Source organism: Fistularia commersonii, chromosome 4 (genome assembly GCF_037954325.1).
Source record: "Fistularia commersonii isolate RoL2024-O1a breed Wild chromosome 4, RoL_Fcom_v1.0, whole genome shotgun sequence".
Taxonomy (NCBI): Eukaryota; Metazoa; Chordata; class Actinopteri; order Syngnathiformes; family Fistulariidae; genus Fistularia; species Fistularia commersonii.
This window is the reverse complement of record NC_141287.1, coordinates 6,112,454-6,127,051: the sequence shown is the minus strand read 5'-3', so window position 1 is coordinate 6,127,051 and position 14,598 is coordinate 6,112,454. Positions and strand designations below refer to the sequence as shown.

Below are 14,598 nucleotides of genomic sequence, written 5' to 3'. Positions count from 1 at the left end.
AGATTCAAATCACCCACGCACACACACAAGGTTAGCAGTTAGTAACCACACCGGGAGATGACATTCAGAAATTCAAAGTGGAGAGGCGCACAGCGAGAGGCGTTACCTCACACGAGGAGCCCTGTGTCCGATAACTTGGAACTATTTTGAAGGTAATGCTGCCTCGCATCTCCCTCTGCAGACACACACACACACACACACACACACAAGATATAAAGGCGTGAATCTAATCTTAGGGTCAGCTTAGGCCATATGATGGAACAACAGTGATGCAGACACGGTGAAAACCACTTTGTTATAATCATACACTCACCAGCATCTTCTGTAGCTGCTCAACAGTCTGGTTAGCCACACTGATTCCATTGATCTCCCTGATCTCATCGCCTACATGCAGCGTTCCTGTAACAAAACAAGCGAAACGCACAGACACGGAGAAAATAAGTAGTTCAAAGTATTCCTCTTCTGGGCCCACTTTATCTTTTATTAGCCTTCATGGCCATTTACTACATTCATTCAGTGGCATTGTTTTTCCTGCACTCAGGGTGTTTGGGGACTACAGCCAATCTCAGCCGAAGTTGAGCGAGAGGCGGGATTTCAAGTTGTCCATCACAGAGCCGCATTCAGAGTTAGAGAACGGTTTCCTTTCTCGTCCACGCGTTCAGACAATCTAGGAGTCTCATTTATCCTAATGACGGAGAACTCCGAGAAAACAACAGGGAGATCATGTGAGCTCCACACAGGAAGGCCTCTGTCTGCACTGCACCCTGCTTGCCATGAAGCAGGAGTTTTTGCTAACACAACAGTCATAATTCCACTTTTTGTGGCTCACCAGACGATTGCACAATGCTGCGGCCGGCTTTAAGCATAACAGAGCAATGCAGCAGAAATACATAAAAGAACGCCCCGAGACCTGTTTGTGTTGAAAACTCTATCCTAAGTAAAGAATAAATGGTTGATTTAAGTTTATTCATACAAGATTAGCTGAAACCACATGCCACCTTTGTTTTTAATAGATAAAAGTACCATAATAAATTTAAATTATGTTGTTCCATAAAAGTGCAGATACCCTAGTCAGATATATATATTTTTTCAAATGACACTGAGGTATTTTTAACACTACAAAACTGATTATTTTGAGTGGGTTTCAGTTTTTTGTGACAACAATGATCAGAGCTCACATCTCTCTTAGCGGCAGATGAATGTCTCGAAACCCATGATGATACTCAGGCAAATGCTTTTAGCAGGTTTCTGTGATACCAGCCTTGATTGGTCTTTGAATGTACGTTACCCCGTCTAAATGCGGGTGCTCTAAGACAATTTTCTAGATAACGGGGTACAAAAAGGATGGATCTCGATATGATCAGACAGGCAATATTGTAACATTCAACTTCATCGGACATCTACGGACAAAGGTTTCTGAGCTCTAGGAGGAGGGAGAGAGTGTAATAAATCCATAGTGAGAAGCAAATGGTAGTTGTGAGACAGAAATGTGTACCTTGTCTGTGAATCATCCCCCCGTGCATTATCCTCGCCACGATACAGTGGTTGGAGTCGTTCATCTTCAGCGTAATTCCCTGCATCCACCGACAAACCAGGGACAGTGAGTGACAAGAGTGTGACAGGTCTGTTAAGACGGTTCGGTGAGTGGAAATGTACCATGGGCTCATCTGTGTTCTTCTGGAACTGAACCAGACGGACTCGGGTGACATTTTCCAGGTCCATGTCTCCGTTGGTGCTTTCCGGAGAGTCCCCGTTCAGATAGGGCGAGGTGGGTGGAGGCGTCACTCTTAGGGCCTCGTCACTGTAAACCTCGTGGGCCACCACGTCGTGGGCCTGCAGCAGGGCCTGCAGGTAGCACATGCATGCATAGGTTTAGAGAGGGGACAAATATTTAAGACTGCAATGAGTGCCAACGATTTTTCAAACATACCCAATAAAAAGGGTTGAATAAACAAAACAGAACAAAACAAAACAAAACAAAACAAAACAAAAGAAAACAAAACAAAACGTCTTTGGCTTTGTCTCTACTGAAGATATTTGCCCATCTAATCTGAAATAATTCAATCTGATAAACAGACAGTGCATTGGTGGAGCGTATTTTGAAAGGATTAACCAGAAATACGATGACTTTCTTGGAAAATGAATTTCAGCTAGATGGATAGAATCAGATGGCCCTTGAGGACACGACGGCACAAGAATAAATGCACCTGAATAACGCTAGAGACAGATGGTGCTTCCGATGGTCGGTGAATTGTGACCCCGCCGAGCAATCGGATTGTCAATATATAAACCAAAATGACGTCACATGAGTTTAACTGTCGACTGATCGGAAATCGCTTCGCACCCGTGAGGGTTCTGCAGTGGACTCGAGTTTGAGGCTGGAGAGGAGAGCTTCTTTTTAGTGTTTCCCGTTGTGTTTGTTTTGACCCTCGAGCAAAAGAGCCAGCGAAAGTTTCTTTGAATGGACACGCAGAAAAATACCACACGTAAATGCAATCGGGCTAAAAATCATAAATAGATTCAGACTACATCTGACGGGCATTTTCATGCCTTAAGAAAATGGGGTCAATTAAAACTGTTTAGCATTTGCCATGGCCCAGATTTTGCCTCCTGCTAATCTCAAAGAGGAACAAGATGATTCATATTCACAGCCTGTGAAATCTAATATGCCATTTAGAGAGAGAGGATAAGACTGACCTCTCATTCAGAAAGTGCTGATTGTTTTTATCCTTGTTTATGTAATTTGATGGGAAAAACAAGTAGCAGACTGCAGCGAGTGGGAGGGCATATAATCATAAAGGGTAATGCCAGTAAAGCTGTATAATTGGGTTCAACTTGTGTACTGCTGCTGCCAGGCTATCTGACACAATTCCTACTGGAAACGGAAAAGCTGCTTCATTTTGTGGCGGTGCGCAATTAAAATCTGCCTCATTTCACACTGCCTTCATTTTTTTTTTTTTTTTGCAAAACAATGTGCTACGCTGTGTTGCGGATACCAAGTCTACTGTCCTGAATAGGTTTGCTTAATGGAGAGAGAAGACTTCAATGGATAATATTCTACATTCTCCGCCTGCACTGTTTTTCTGGCTTGCCTCACAGTGGGAGAACTCAACTCAAAAACATTTAATTCGAGAATGCCGGTGGGGTGCAGAGATGCAATTTGAACCCATCATTCAAAACTATTTCGGTTAAAGCTTTGATCTTCAGTCTGACCAATAAGCAGTGGGAGGGATTTACACCACGGCTTCATTTGAACCTTTGCTCTTCTAAAGTTGAAGGTATTCCCTCTTTTTCCACACGAGCTCTGAGTCTGCAGTTCCTATCTGTTAGCGGAGTGTTTGATTCTTCTGACAACCGCAGATGCCTTTGAGTGGCACTTAAACAAACCGGCCTCAACTTGAAAAGACGGCAATCGCTGTCTTTTCTCCCAGCATTTCACACGAAAACAAACTCATCCAGCTGAGGAAGAAGCCCAGATCAGCGAGGCGGAGACATGAAGGCAACGGCGGCTTCACCGACTCCGATGTCAAACTACATAAGTTGCCAAAGAGCCCCTCTCTGTTCCAAGATGCAGAGGACGTTCGGGTTTTTTTGTGTGAGGGTGACTGACTGTGCCCTAATGAGGACTGGGTTAGGGGTTAACTAATCCCTCCATGCACTGCGGGTGTGCTTGACGGCGTATGAGAAAGCAAAACCAAATAGCGGTGAAATGAAAATCAAAAAGACCACAAGACAAAATAAACAGTATAAAAAGGAAACAGTATCTCAACTGAACAGTGCGGTGATTTTCAGAGACAAGCAGGAATGTCTGAGCTTTCCAGCCTGCTACACGAGAGACATTCAAACAGAGAGACAAAGGAAACCTCACGGACTTTTCGACCGCCTGCCTGACTGCAGTGGTTAATTCACTGATTAACACTTTACCTGAACTGCATGTGCGATAAAAAAAGGGAACTCTGTTTAAAGCACGAGAAAAATAACTGTATCAGAAGATAGTCGGTTTTCCTCGACGAGCAACGAGACGGGCAAGTAAGCCAAAACATTTAGTCAAAACATTTAGTTGCATCAGACGAGGTCAAACTCAGCTTGCGCATCTGTTACTCAAGATTTACTTTATCTTAATTATAAAATGAAGACCTCAAGATACTCTTCTGACCCGTTTCAAAAGATCTCTGTCCTCTGTGGCCTCCGATGAGGGTGAGTACAATAGAGCTCAATGAATGTTGCGTTACATGTGGGAGTTTGGCCTGATGGTTGAATAAATTAGCTATTTCGACTGAGTGTTCAAGAAGTAGCGACAAACAGTTTCCCCATTAATCAGCAATTTCTGCGAGGTCATCTGCACCGCAGTTTCCTTCCTTTCGGGAGATGTTGGACTGCAAGATGTGAAAGAGATTCCTCTTCCTCCGTCTTTAAGTTTACAGTCCATTGGTGCAAATGAGGCAAACCTCTGTTGGGACATATCAGACAAGCCAAACAAGCCCCCTTTCACCTAAAACCCCAGATTTAACCTCTGCTTTCATCATCTAGGGTCAAATTGTTCTCATGTCCCTCTATTCCGTGGCCTGTACTCTCTCCTTCTCTATTAGTCTGTCTCCTTGATAATGAGCAGGTCATTGATCAGACACAGAAATCAAACACATTAAGGTGATAGGATTAGCCGGGGGTGGGTAGCGAGTGGGTGGGGTTGGCTAACAGTTGGGTGATTTTTTTCTTAAGAGATTAACTCCATCCGCGCAGATCCTTAAGAGGCCCTTCAAATTATGCCTCATGCAGATTCAGTCTCCAAAAATGACCGGGGGTCCGACAACTATTGACTTGAATGTCGCGTATTAATTTTAAAGTAACCATTGCAATCACTGATCATATCAATGACTCCCTTCAATGCTCCTCCAATGGTATTTTCAGCTATTTAGTGCAACTCGAACTAAGAAATGTGAAATACAACCTTGCAAAGTTTAAATGAGCTTTAGGGATTCAGTCGCACCAGAGTTGTCAGCACACTTGAAATTTCGTTAAGGGGCCTTGTACACCCCTCTGAGAAGTATGACCAATATGTGTGTGTGTGTGTGTGTGTATGTGTCTGGGTTTTGACTCACCATGAAATGCGGCTGAGTCAGTATCCGTCTGAGTTCTTTAGCTTCGTGGTTCTCTGGGTAGCAGGAGATTTCTTCAAGTACCTGAAGACACAGAGATAACAACACAAGACTTTGGTTTAAGGTACGGTTATTGCTCTTCGGGGCCAATGCTCACACTGAGGCAGCCTACCTGCTGCACCTCAGGCAGCTTATGTGTGTGTGTGTGTGTGTGTGGGGTGGGGTGGGGTGGGGGGGTAACCCAACAACCTCACAGACCCTTTCAAAATTTCCTTGATACCGCCTCCCAAATCATCACTGCCAAGTTTGGACACCAGTCAGCAAGTCAAGGAATCCGGTCAAGGATTTGCCCCTCCTCCTTTAGTTTGATGTCAGCTCCAGTTATGTTGCGCCTGACTGGTGAATGTGGCATTGAAGAGGTGAGGACTCTGAGGGGGAGGGATGTTGAATACAAACCAGCACTGTGGGCTGATCGTGACCTTTTTCACTCAAGCTGTCTTGTCAGCCAGCAGGATGTATGTTTTGTGTTTTTTTATTCGGGCAGTCATTATTAAAAGCTGGAACATTCTTCATATAATCAAGAGCCAGTGGACTTTGTGGTATATAAAAATTGGATAGAAAGATATTACACCTCTCACAGAAAATCACCCAGGCAGGCACGCACTCTGTGATTAATCTTCACATTCGTATCCCTTTCTTTCATTCACTCGAGTAGAAAGACAGTATTTGATCATACAAGAAAAGGAGAAGCATCAAAAGTCAGCACAGGTAACCGTCTTGATTGTGTAATTTCACCCTCAGTCCAAAAACAATCATCAATAGTGAAATCATTTCCAAAACCGCTCCATCAAACTAACTCTGGCTTCTGCCCAGTTCCTTTGCCTTTTGAAACGCGGCAGCAGTGTGGTGAGGATTGGGGCTTACATATTCCAGATGTTTCAAAGCGCTCGTTTCTTCTTCTTGGGAGGAACTCTTAAGTAAAGGGAGACACAGGGATATGAGTTACACAGGCTGGTGACTGTCCTTACCAGGAAAAGATTAAATTAACAGACTGTGCTGATAGAAGTGAAGGGAGAGTACGACCGTAGCCCTTCGATTAATCAATTCCAGCCGGTTGAAAATAGGCGTATTAGCAGGTGAGATTAGTATCTGTGAATAAAGCGGGTAAGTTCATTCGCTAGTGATGAGTTCAAAAACATTGAAAAGAAGGCACTCAACTCAGAAGACAGACTTTAAAGGGTTTATTAATGCAATCAGAAAAAAAAAAAGCTCTGTTGACATTTGAAGCACCTTGGGTCTGAAACCCCACGAGAGGCTGCAATCGGATTGGTTCAAGGCATTTCTGTGTCAACCAGAGTGAATCGATAGAGGCGGAGGTAAAGAAGGGGAAGGGGGAGGGGGATCCCTGAGGGTGTAGCTGACATTAAAAAGAAATTAGTAGAGCTAGAGCGAAATTGTATTTGAATACTGTCAAGCCACTCCTAATGGCCCTCTTGGTAAAGTTGACTGGAACACAGTGCTCCCACACGGAGGTGAGACACACACTCCCTGTCTGATGGGCAACCGGAGTCACATGATGCCTTTTTTTTTGTTTCTCAAGGCTCTTTGTACTGAAATATTCAGGCAATGTAGTTATGTCTTTGAGCGCTGGAGAACACCAGCAACCAAATGCATATCCTGTTTATTTTCAGCACCAGAACAATGTGTTCAAACAACAATAGAAATTGTGCAAGATTCCCCCCACCACACACAATGCCTAGTCTGACTCCTGGAAAAAGGCATAAATGGATATAAATGGATGAGTTGCCCATTCCAAAGGTCTTTAGATCCAGTGTAACTTAAGACAAACATGCAATTTCACAGTTGGTGATGCAATGAGGATGCTTTTTTTTGGGGTGAAGCATTGTAATTACACAGTGCTGAAAAGTGAAACGTCTGAAATACTGTGATGTCCAGAATACGACACGTTGAATCTTACATATAGTCTGAAGGATCTGACCATCCTCATACAATTTATTAAAGACAATGTCCCCAATTGTTTTAATAGTGGAGTCTGTGTGTGTGTGTGTGTGTGTGTGTGTCAGGTCTGGTTCTCTTTAGAGGCAGCTACAAATGATCGGAGGACACAGACAAAAACAAAGTACAGCTAAAGTAGGGCTCCTCCTCACACCACCACAGACAATGTTGCATCTGTTGTTGCTCCATCCGCAGTTTCATCACTCTCAACAGATTTAAGTAGGAAAATGTGAGCCAGACGTCTTGAGCACAATGAGCAGAATGCAACCTTTTGCACACGGTGTACCAGAGCTGTGCTAATTAACCAGGTCTCATTGACATGAACCATTGCCACATAAAACGGAGCTTGGGCCCCTAAATGGCTTTCCCTGTCTTAATAGTGGTGGGATTTAAGGAGCCAGGCCTTGCCTGCACTTTTACTTTTCCAATTTTTTAATTGCTCCTTCAACAAAACACACATGGCAACATTTTGTACACCCGTCTGTTCACATGAGGCCCACTCCAAATGCACAATGCTAATCCACATTTTGCCTGCTGCAAAGAGCCCCTGCTGACTTGAGTGTTGGCGCACACTGAGAGGTAAACATATAGCCCGGCCTGACAGAGCATATACAAGTTCAGTTTAACCAGGGTCAAACCCTGGAGACCTGAGTGCAACTCTCTGTAAGACCGTAAAACAATGCAAATAGCAGACAAATGCACCGCCGGGCGGCTGACGGCTACATACGGCAGCATCTCTAATGAGACGGGTCAAGCCGAGAAGCCTGAGATCCGTAATGAAACCACCCTGGAAGCTGCAGAGCGGCTGTTCGAACACGAGGAACTGAATCCCAAACAAACAGCGAACCCTACAAAGGATGCAATAACTATACGCCTAGTGAAATTATACCATCTCTGGGGATTTTTTTTGTTATTATTTATTTGATTTCCGAAATTGTTCAATTCCATTACTGCTGTTAACTAAACTGGTTGGAACGATGTCTTGGTGGTTGGTCTGTCGCCTCGAGGGCGATTACTTCTGGGCTGATCCTCTCTGCTCGTGCTGGCACAGAGCTCCTCCACGCGCTCCCCTTTCACTCCAAAGACATGGAAGTCAGCATATTTATCTGCTTCGGTGTCAGCCTTTCGCAAATAATACGAAATATTTCAGCGTCTTCAAACGTTTGCGGGCCGGATAGGGTTCCCCTGCCCTCAGAAAATAACAGCAAAAGGATAATACATGGTTGATGGATATGGTTTTGAACAACACTGAGAGATGTCAATACGTCTACCATGACATAGCAAGCATGTAGAAGAGTATATGCAGAGTATATACGTGTAATACGGTAGTTACTCTGCAGATGCTGCAGATCGTCTAAAACATTTAACCACATGTCTTCTTGACAGCGGCTCCAGTAAAGTGATCTGTAATCAGCTCCGGTCATTTATAATTTTAACGAAGCTTATGATGTCTGATTCTTGATAGCAGGGATGAGCCGGTTCTCATTCAATGACACTCCGCTGTTACTATATCACAAGTGCTACACTGGTGCTTTCAGCATGAGAGGGAGTTTCAGTGTGATCAATCTGTCAAAACGGAAGAATCATTCAGATTCTGCATCAAAGGTCAATACAGAGAGAACCAAAAATGATAATACAGGTATCTTGTAAAATAGTTACATGTGACAAAGTGAGAAATGACAAAAGTGACTAATGTCACCAATGCTATAGTCATAGGGGAGCACTGGGGTTGTGATAGATGGCGAGAATAAAGAGTGGGATTTGATGAAGTGTGTTAGGAAGGAGACCCTGTCATACTAAATATACGAACTGTTAAGTCTCCACAGCCCCTAACCTTAATAAGCTGATGGCCCCGGTTTTGCGGAGGCCGGCCTGGACACACTTCAAGGGGCCGTGGTTTCATCCAGAATCCCCATTTGAAGCGAACAGAGCAGGATGATCAGCGGCAGCCAAGAGTTAGAGCTTTAGTGAGCGAGGAGGAGGATTAAAACAGGCTAAGCACTAGTGTGAGGTTATGGAGAAGAGGAGATAGCAGATCTAAGTGACAAACGAGTATTAGCAGTGGAATATGACTATTTGTGTTTTGAGTGTGTTCATTCACCTCTTTGGCTCTCTGCACAGCATCACTGGGGGGGTTTCTGATCTGTGGGGACGACTTGGTGTTGATCTTATCGTAGAGCTGCAACAACAAACATGAGTTGGTTAATCAATTAGCCGGCGACGAAGCGACGACAGGACAAACCTGCTTCCACAATGAGGGGAGTATCATTGACGACATGCTCAGTTGCAGAGTGACCAATAAGGATTTAAGATAAGGAGGTGCCGATTTATATAAAACAGTCACTTTTGGTTGTCTTTATACTCCATTCAAACTCCCACTGTGGACCAAGGTGAATACATTGATGCGTCTGTCTGAATACTCACAACACATAAACACATTTCAAAACTTCTCAAGGTAAAACATATTTCATAAAGGTGTTTGACAAACAGCCAAAAGTACCCCACATAAAAGAAGCAGTATAAGATGAAACACAGTGAGGCAAATCGGATCCACGTATCCCACTTTCTTTTCCCTCACCAGGTGCAAGTGCTGTGTATGACACAGCTGGAACAACAAAAAGGTATGATGGCTATCATTTTTTCAGGCAGTTAATTATGAAATAAAATAAAATAAACAAATAAATAAATAAAATAAAATAAAATAAAATAAAATAAAATAAAATAAAATAAAATAAAATAAAATAAAATAAATAAATAGAATAAAAGTCACATTTATTCTCAACTTCATGTAGTTTAGAGTCCCTGGTGAACCTACCTAGGTGTTTTTAGTCTGGTTTTTTTGTGTCTGAAAAGACTCTTTCCTTTCGGGATGAAGTACCTATTTGTATTCCATTCAGATTGACACTACTTTCACATATTCCAGTACAGTCACAGGAACCTTTCTAGTGTGCCTTTTTGACAGTGAAAATGCCCATCAGGGGTACAGCTTTACAATTGTTTTTCAGTGGCTCTTATGTATGGTCGCCTCCTTAACTTGAAGTTTTTATGAGCTGTGCGCCTAACACAGGGATGTTGTTTATTACAATGGGTAAACACATCCGCCATTCGCAGGCAGTATTTTGTGAAAATTGCTTCGCAACAACAAAGCGAAAAGCTGTATTTATTCTCTATTTGTTGTCTGCTCTAACTCTGTTTGGCCTCACGGTTGACACGTCATCTTCCTTCTCGTGACATTAAAATGGTAATGAGAAGGAACCGAAAGACTGGCGACAAAAGCACCCAGTGTAATAAAACCCCCAGCTGACTAATAAAGTGCATTGACAACACATGTTTGTTAGGGCAAAAGACACGAGCGGGTGTATTTAAGACATTTGTTTGTAGAGTAAATGGTGTGAAACACAGTGTAAACACAAAGGCGGCAGCTGGGTGCTTAGCTGGGCCAACTTTTTTTTAAACTAAACACACAGTGGAGTTCAGTTATAATGTGAAACAATTATCATATTGAAAATACAAGGTTTCATTCCATGTTTACTTGCAGCACAGTATTTTGGAAAGGAGGGCGATTTCACATGTGGAAGCATGGATATACATACATACATGCACACATACATACACACACACACACACACACATGCAAGCATGCCTGCTAGCTACCAAGCACGCATGCACGCACGCACGCACACACACAAAACGCAGTGCTTGTACCAGACAGTGCAATGAAACGCTGACTTCTGAACACTGTCCTGTTTTTCCTTGATAGAGGCGACACCATCACTGCACATGCGATTTTAGAGGGACAAACAAACTGTGGTCCAGAAACAAAACAGTAGCATGAAATTAATGCATTTTAAGCCTATTCCCATGAGTGAGCAAGTGAAATTTTGCTTCAAAGAAAGAAAGAAAGTATGGCCACAGTTGGTTTCTGGCAAAACTGTGCGAAGATTATTAATGCATTTTCCCCTCAATTTGATCCAACCAGTCATTTTCTGGTTATTTTACAAGATATTTTCTGGGTATTTTACCCACATTTTCAAGTAAGTGAGGTGAAATTCAACCGTCTGAATACTGAACAGTGAATCCTAATTATAGAAGTCTGTATCGGCAAATCGTTCGAGACATAGACTGAGACAGGATGGAAAATATAAAATAAACAAACTGACACATTTAAATAGAGTTCAAATGTCAAGTGCAAAGTGCAAAGATGGGAAAATAATCTAGTTATGGCATTTTTGACACCATGTGAAACTAAGTGAAATGATGAGTGAAAAGTCCTTGGAATAAAATATAAATTAGATTATTTTAAAAGAATTACATACATATAATATTATACTATTCTATAAATATGTATTATGCAAAATGTAAATATATAATTACATATTCAAATAATACAATTGGGGAGACTAATGACAGAGGGCGCAGAGATCCATTTAGGTTATTCTAGCACATTCCACTTTACTCTGGGTATATTTAACCTTCATGCTGAGGAAGACAAATGTAAATCAGTTGTGGGAGCAGGGGGTGTATTCATGGTAACGTATGAACCTGGAGTGGGAGCAGAGAGGTTTGGGAAGGATGATGGCTGCCTCGAAATGAAGGTGACAAACAAAAGCACTCCTTACAAATCCACTTAAACTATGAAGCCTGAGGTCTGTTACCCACTATTCGCTCTATGCGCTGTTGTCCTCGAGTTTTCAAGGAGAGGGCTGTCAACATCCTTGTTTATCGTCTGTAAAGTTTGGACCGAAGTTGAGCTAACTCACAAGGATGTGTCTTAAAAAATAGGAAGACCAAAAAAAGGCACAACTATTCTGCAGACATCAACCATGGAGATTCAAAGCATGCAAATATTCGGGAGATTCAGTCTCCTGCTATATGCAGGTGGGACATGTGTTACAAAACTGAGACCAAAGTTAGAAGAATGTACTGTGCGGGGATACAATCATTACGAATCTAATAATAACACACTCTTTCAGTGGCAAAATGCATGTCAGTTCAGCTCTTATATTTGGAACCAATATGATATATTCATTTTATCTCACTGACAAGTAAATGCAAACATTATACCCTTGGGGCGATGAAAAAAAACAACAAAAAAAAAAAAAACAATTGAAACATCTTTATAGTTGTCAGACAAAAACACACATGGGGGGTGGGGGGTTTCCTCGCCTGCTTCAAATTACCTTGAGGCATCTCTTGACAAACCACCTTCTCGCACATAAATAGACAAACAGGAAGAAAACACACTCACCCTGGAGAAAGTCTATTTTTTTTTCAGAAAAGCACCAGTAACTCAGTGCAAAAGTTATCTAAGTTGAAATAATCCATCCGCCGAGTGTCTAAAGGATTTCTGATTCCCTGGCCTTCAGTGGAGTGGAAGATACTTTCAGCCACATATACTGATGGAGGCTGCGCTTCTTGTGAATGGCACAAATGCATTCACAATAGAAGCCATTGTTCCTTCTCAGGCTGACGCTTGCCTAAACTCATCTCTCCTGCAGCTGAAGGCTCCCCCCCGACACTGATGCACACAAACGCTTGGCACATCCACTAAACTCCTGCCATAACCCTTCAGGGTTCCAGCGACAGAGACTCTTTCACACGGCACATATTTAAAACACAAGAGATTCGAACGCATCTATCTTTTACCTCGATATATTTTACATCTTTTTTTTTTTTTCCCCTTTTCGGCTTTCCGTTGCTGATGTGCTAGGCTTGTTTTTCAACAAGGTCAGCCTCCTGGCAAATATCAAAGACTTTCTGACGCGGCTTGTCCTTAGTGAAATGCTTTTACGTGTGAAAACTGCTCAATATGCCAGAATGAGAGAAAAACTGTCTCAAAATTTTGTTTTAGACATTAGCGATTTACATCAAGTATGTGAGTGACTTGATTGAAAATCACCTGTGACAAAGGAAAAAAACTGAAAACGATACATGCACAAGCTCCGAAGGATCACGGGAAAAAGCTGCGCCACTGAAATACACGCATATGGAATTGAAATTACAAAGCTGTGCAGCACGTTTCTGTACGAATATCAGCTTGACAGTCAAGCCCACCGCTGCTGTAGGACGTAGTTGTTGTAGTGCTTTGGACATCTAAATGAGATCTGAACTAGGAAAAAACCAAGGAGCAGTTTCCGCCATCAGGATTTAGATGCTCATGATTTGTGCTAGTCCACTAGCCTGCTGCTTTACTACTGTATAAACCTGTTCACTAAAGAACAATTTTTTTTTTCAATTGTGTAGCACTTTAAACAAAGCGAGAGACGCCAGTGATCAAGTAATGGTAACATGCAAACTATAACCACATATTAAACCAGCATGGTGGGAAACAAATTGTTTCCAAAGGCTACTGATACCAGTGCGGCATTAAAAAGCGCAAAGATCAGATGTTCAGTCCCAAATGTTGAACGAAAGGATGATCATCAGTTTTTCACAGTCGATATTAGTAATAAACGGAGAGGTAGCGTGAACGGGTGTAAACAGGGTTTAGACAGTAGCGTTTCAATTCTGAATTCTTTTGTTGGTCCCAATGTTGCAAGAACAAGATGTAACTGGAACATTTTGGGAATTAGCAGTGTTGGAGGACAGATAAGTTGCATATTGTAAAGATTGTGAGTGCATTTTTATTTTGACTGTATGTTACTTCTTCTTTGGACGGCTCTTAAAATCAAAATAGTTTTTCCGGAGGCAAAATGTGTGAATATTTGTACAGACAGCCCTTCATCCGAACAACAACAACAACAACTAGGGCTGGTGGAGGACGTCCTCTTCAAACTTTGCAACTTAAGTGTAATAGTTGCACAATGAACACTTTCGGTCAGGTTCGAGTTGTTCAGGCATGACACATTTTTTGTCATAAACAAGGACTTTTGGTTGCAGGCCCTCCCAACAGGTCTTTGGGGCATTTCAAATTGCACTTGCTCTGTGATTTAGAGTTGAGGTTGACATTATATGTGAATAAGGTTCACACATCTATAGAGGAATTATTATGGCAATCTGTCTTTGCACGCAAGGCCCGTAGTCTAGGTTGAAGCGGGAAATCTCAGCAGAAGGACAATTAAAATGGTAATTCCACACACTTTTCACCCTTAAATAACATGGTGGCTTGCAGCAATTAGAAAACTGTAGTAGGCCAGATTGTGACTTTGATTAAATGTGATTAAGTACGCAACCATCAAGAGGGCAACGTTGTTGTAAAAGTCCTATCTCAGCCAATCTCAGATCTCAGAATGAGATCATTTTTGATTTCGTTTGCAGCATCAGGACTGAAGAACTTTTTACTAAGCTAGAAATGGAAAGCATTTTTACATAATAGTAAGTCCAGTGAAAATTGAGAGGATACGTATGTCCTTATGCTCCTAGGTAGTTTTTTTAAGTAATGAGAGAAACTGGCTACCAAGCTATGCAGACAAGTCGAAGTAGTATTTTTACTAGTGACCCACAAAAAAAGAAGTATTCCGCATTACTTTCCCCTGTGTCTGGGCCT

At 42.2% G+C, this 14,598-nt stretch overlaps 1 protein-coding gene across 23 annotated transcripts in view; it reads right to left on the bottom strand.

Moving 5' to 3' along the window:
- caska (calcium/calmodulin-dependent serine protein kinase a) overlaps positions 1–14,598 on the bottom strand; it is a 119,031-nt gene that overhangs the window by 14,075 nt on the left and 90,358 nt on the right. For 12 of the 23 annotated variants that reach the window (XM_086144901.1, XM_086144881.1, XM_086144880.1 and 9 more), the window contains 7 exons: positions 9,214–9,291; positions 6,021–6,068; positions 5,100–5,180; positions 1,657–1,845; positions 1,496–1,574; positions 314–399; positions 107–175 (listed from right to left, as the gene is read on the bottom strand). In XM_086144901.1, the coding sequence (XP_086001027.1) occupies positions 107–175; positions 314–399; positions 1,496–1,574; positions 1,657–1,845; positions 5,100–5,180; positions 6,021–6,068; positions 9,214–9,291 (630 nt within the window). The remainder of the gene's footprint in view (positions 1–106; positions 176–313; positions 400–1,495; positions 1,575–1,656; positions 1,846–5,099; positions 5,181–6,020; positions 6,069–9,213; positions 9,292–14,598) is intronic. The other 11 variants (XM_086144902.1, XM_086144893.1, XM_086144898.1 and 8 more) reach the window with 1 other exon arrangement.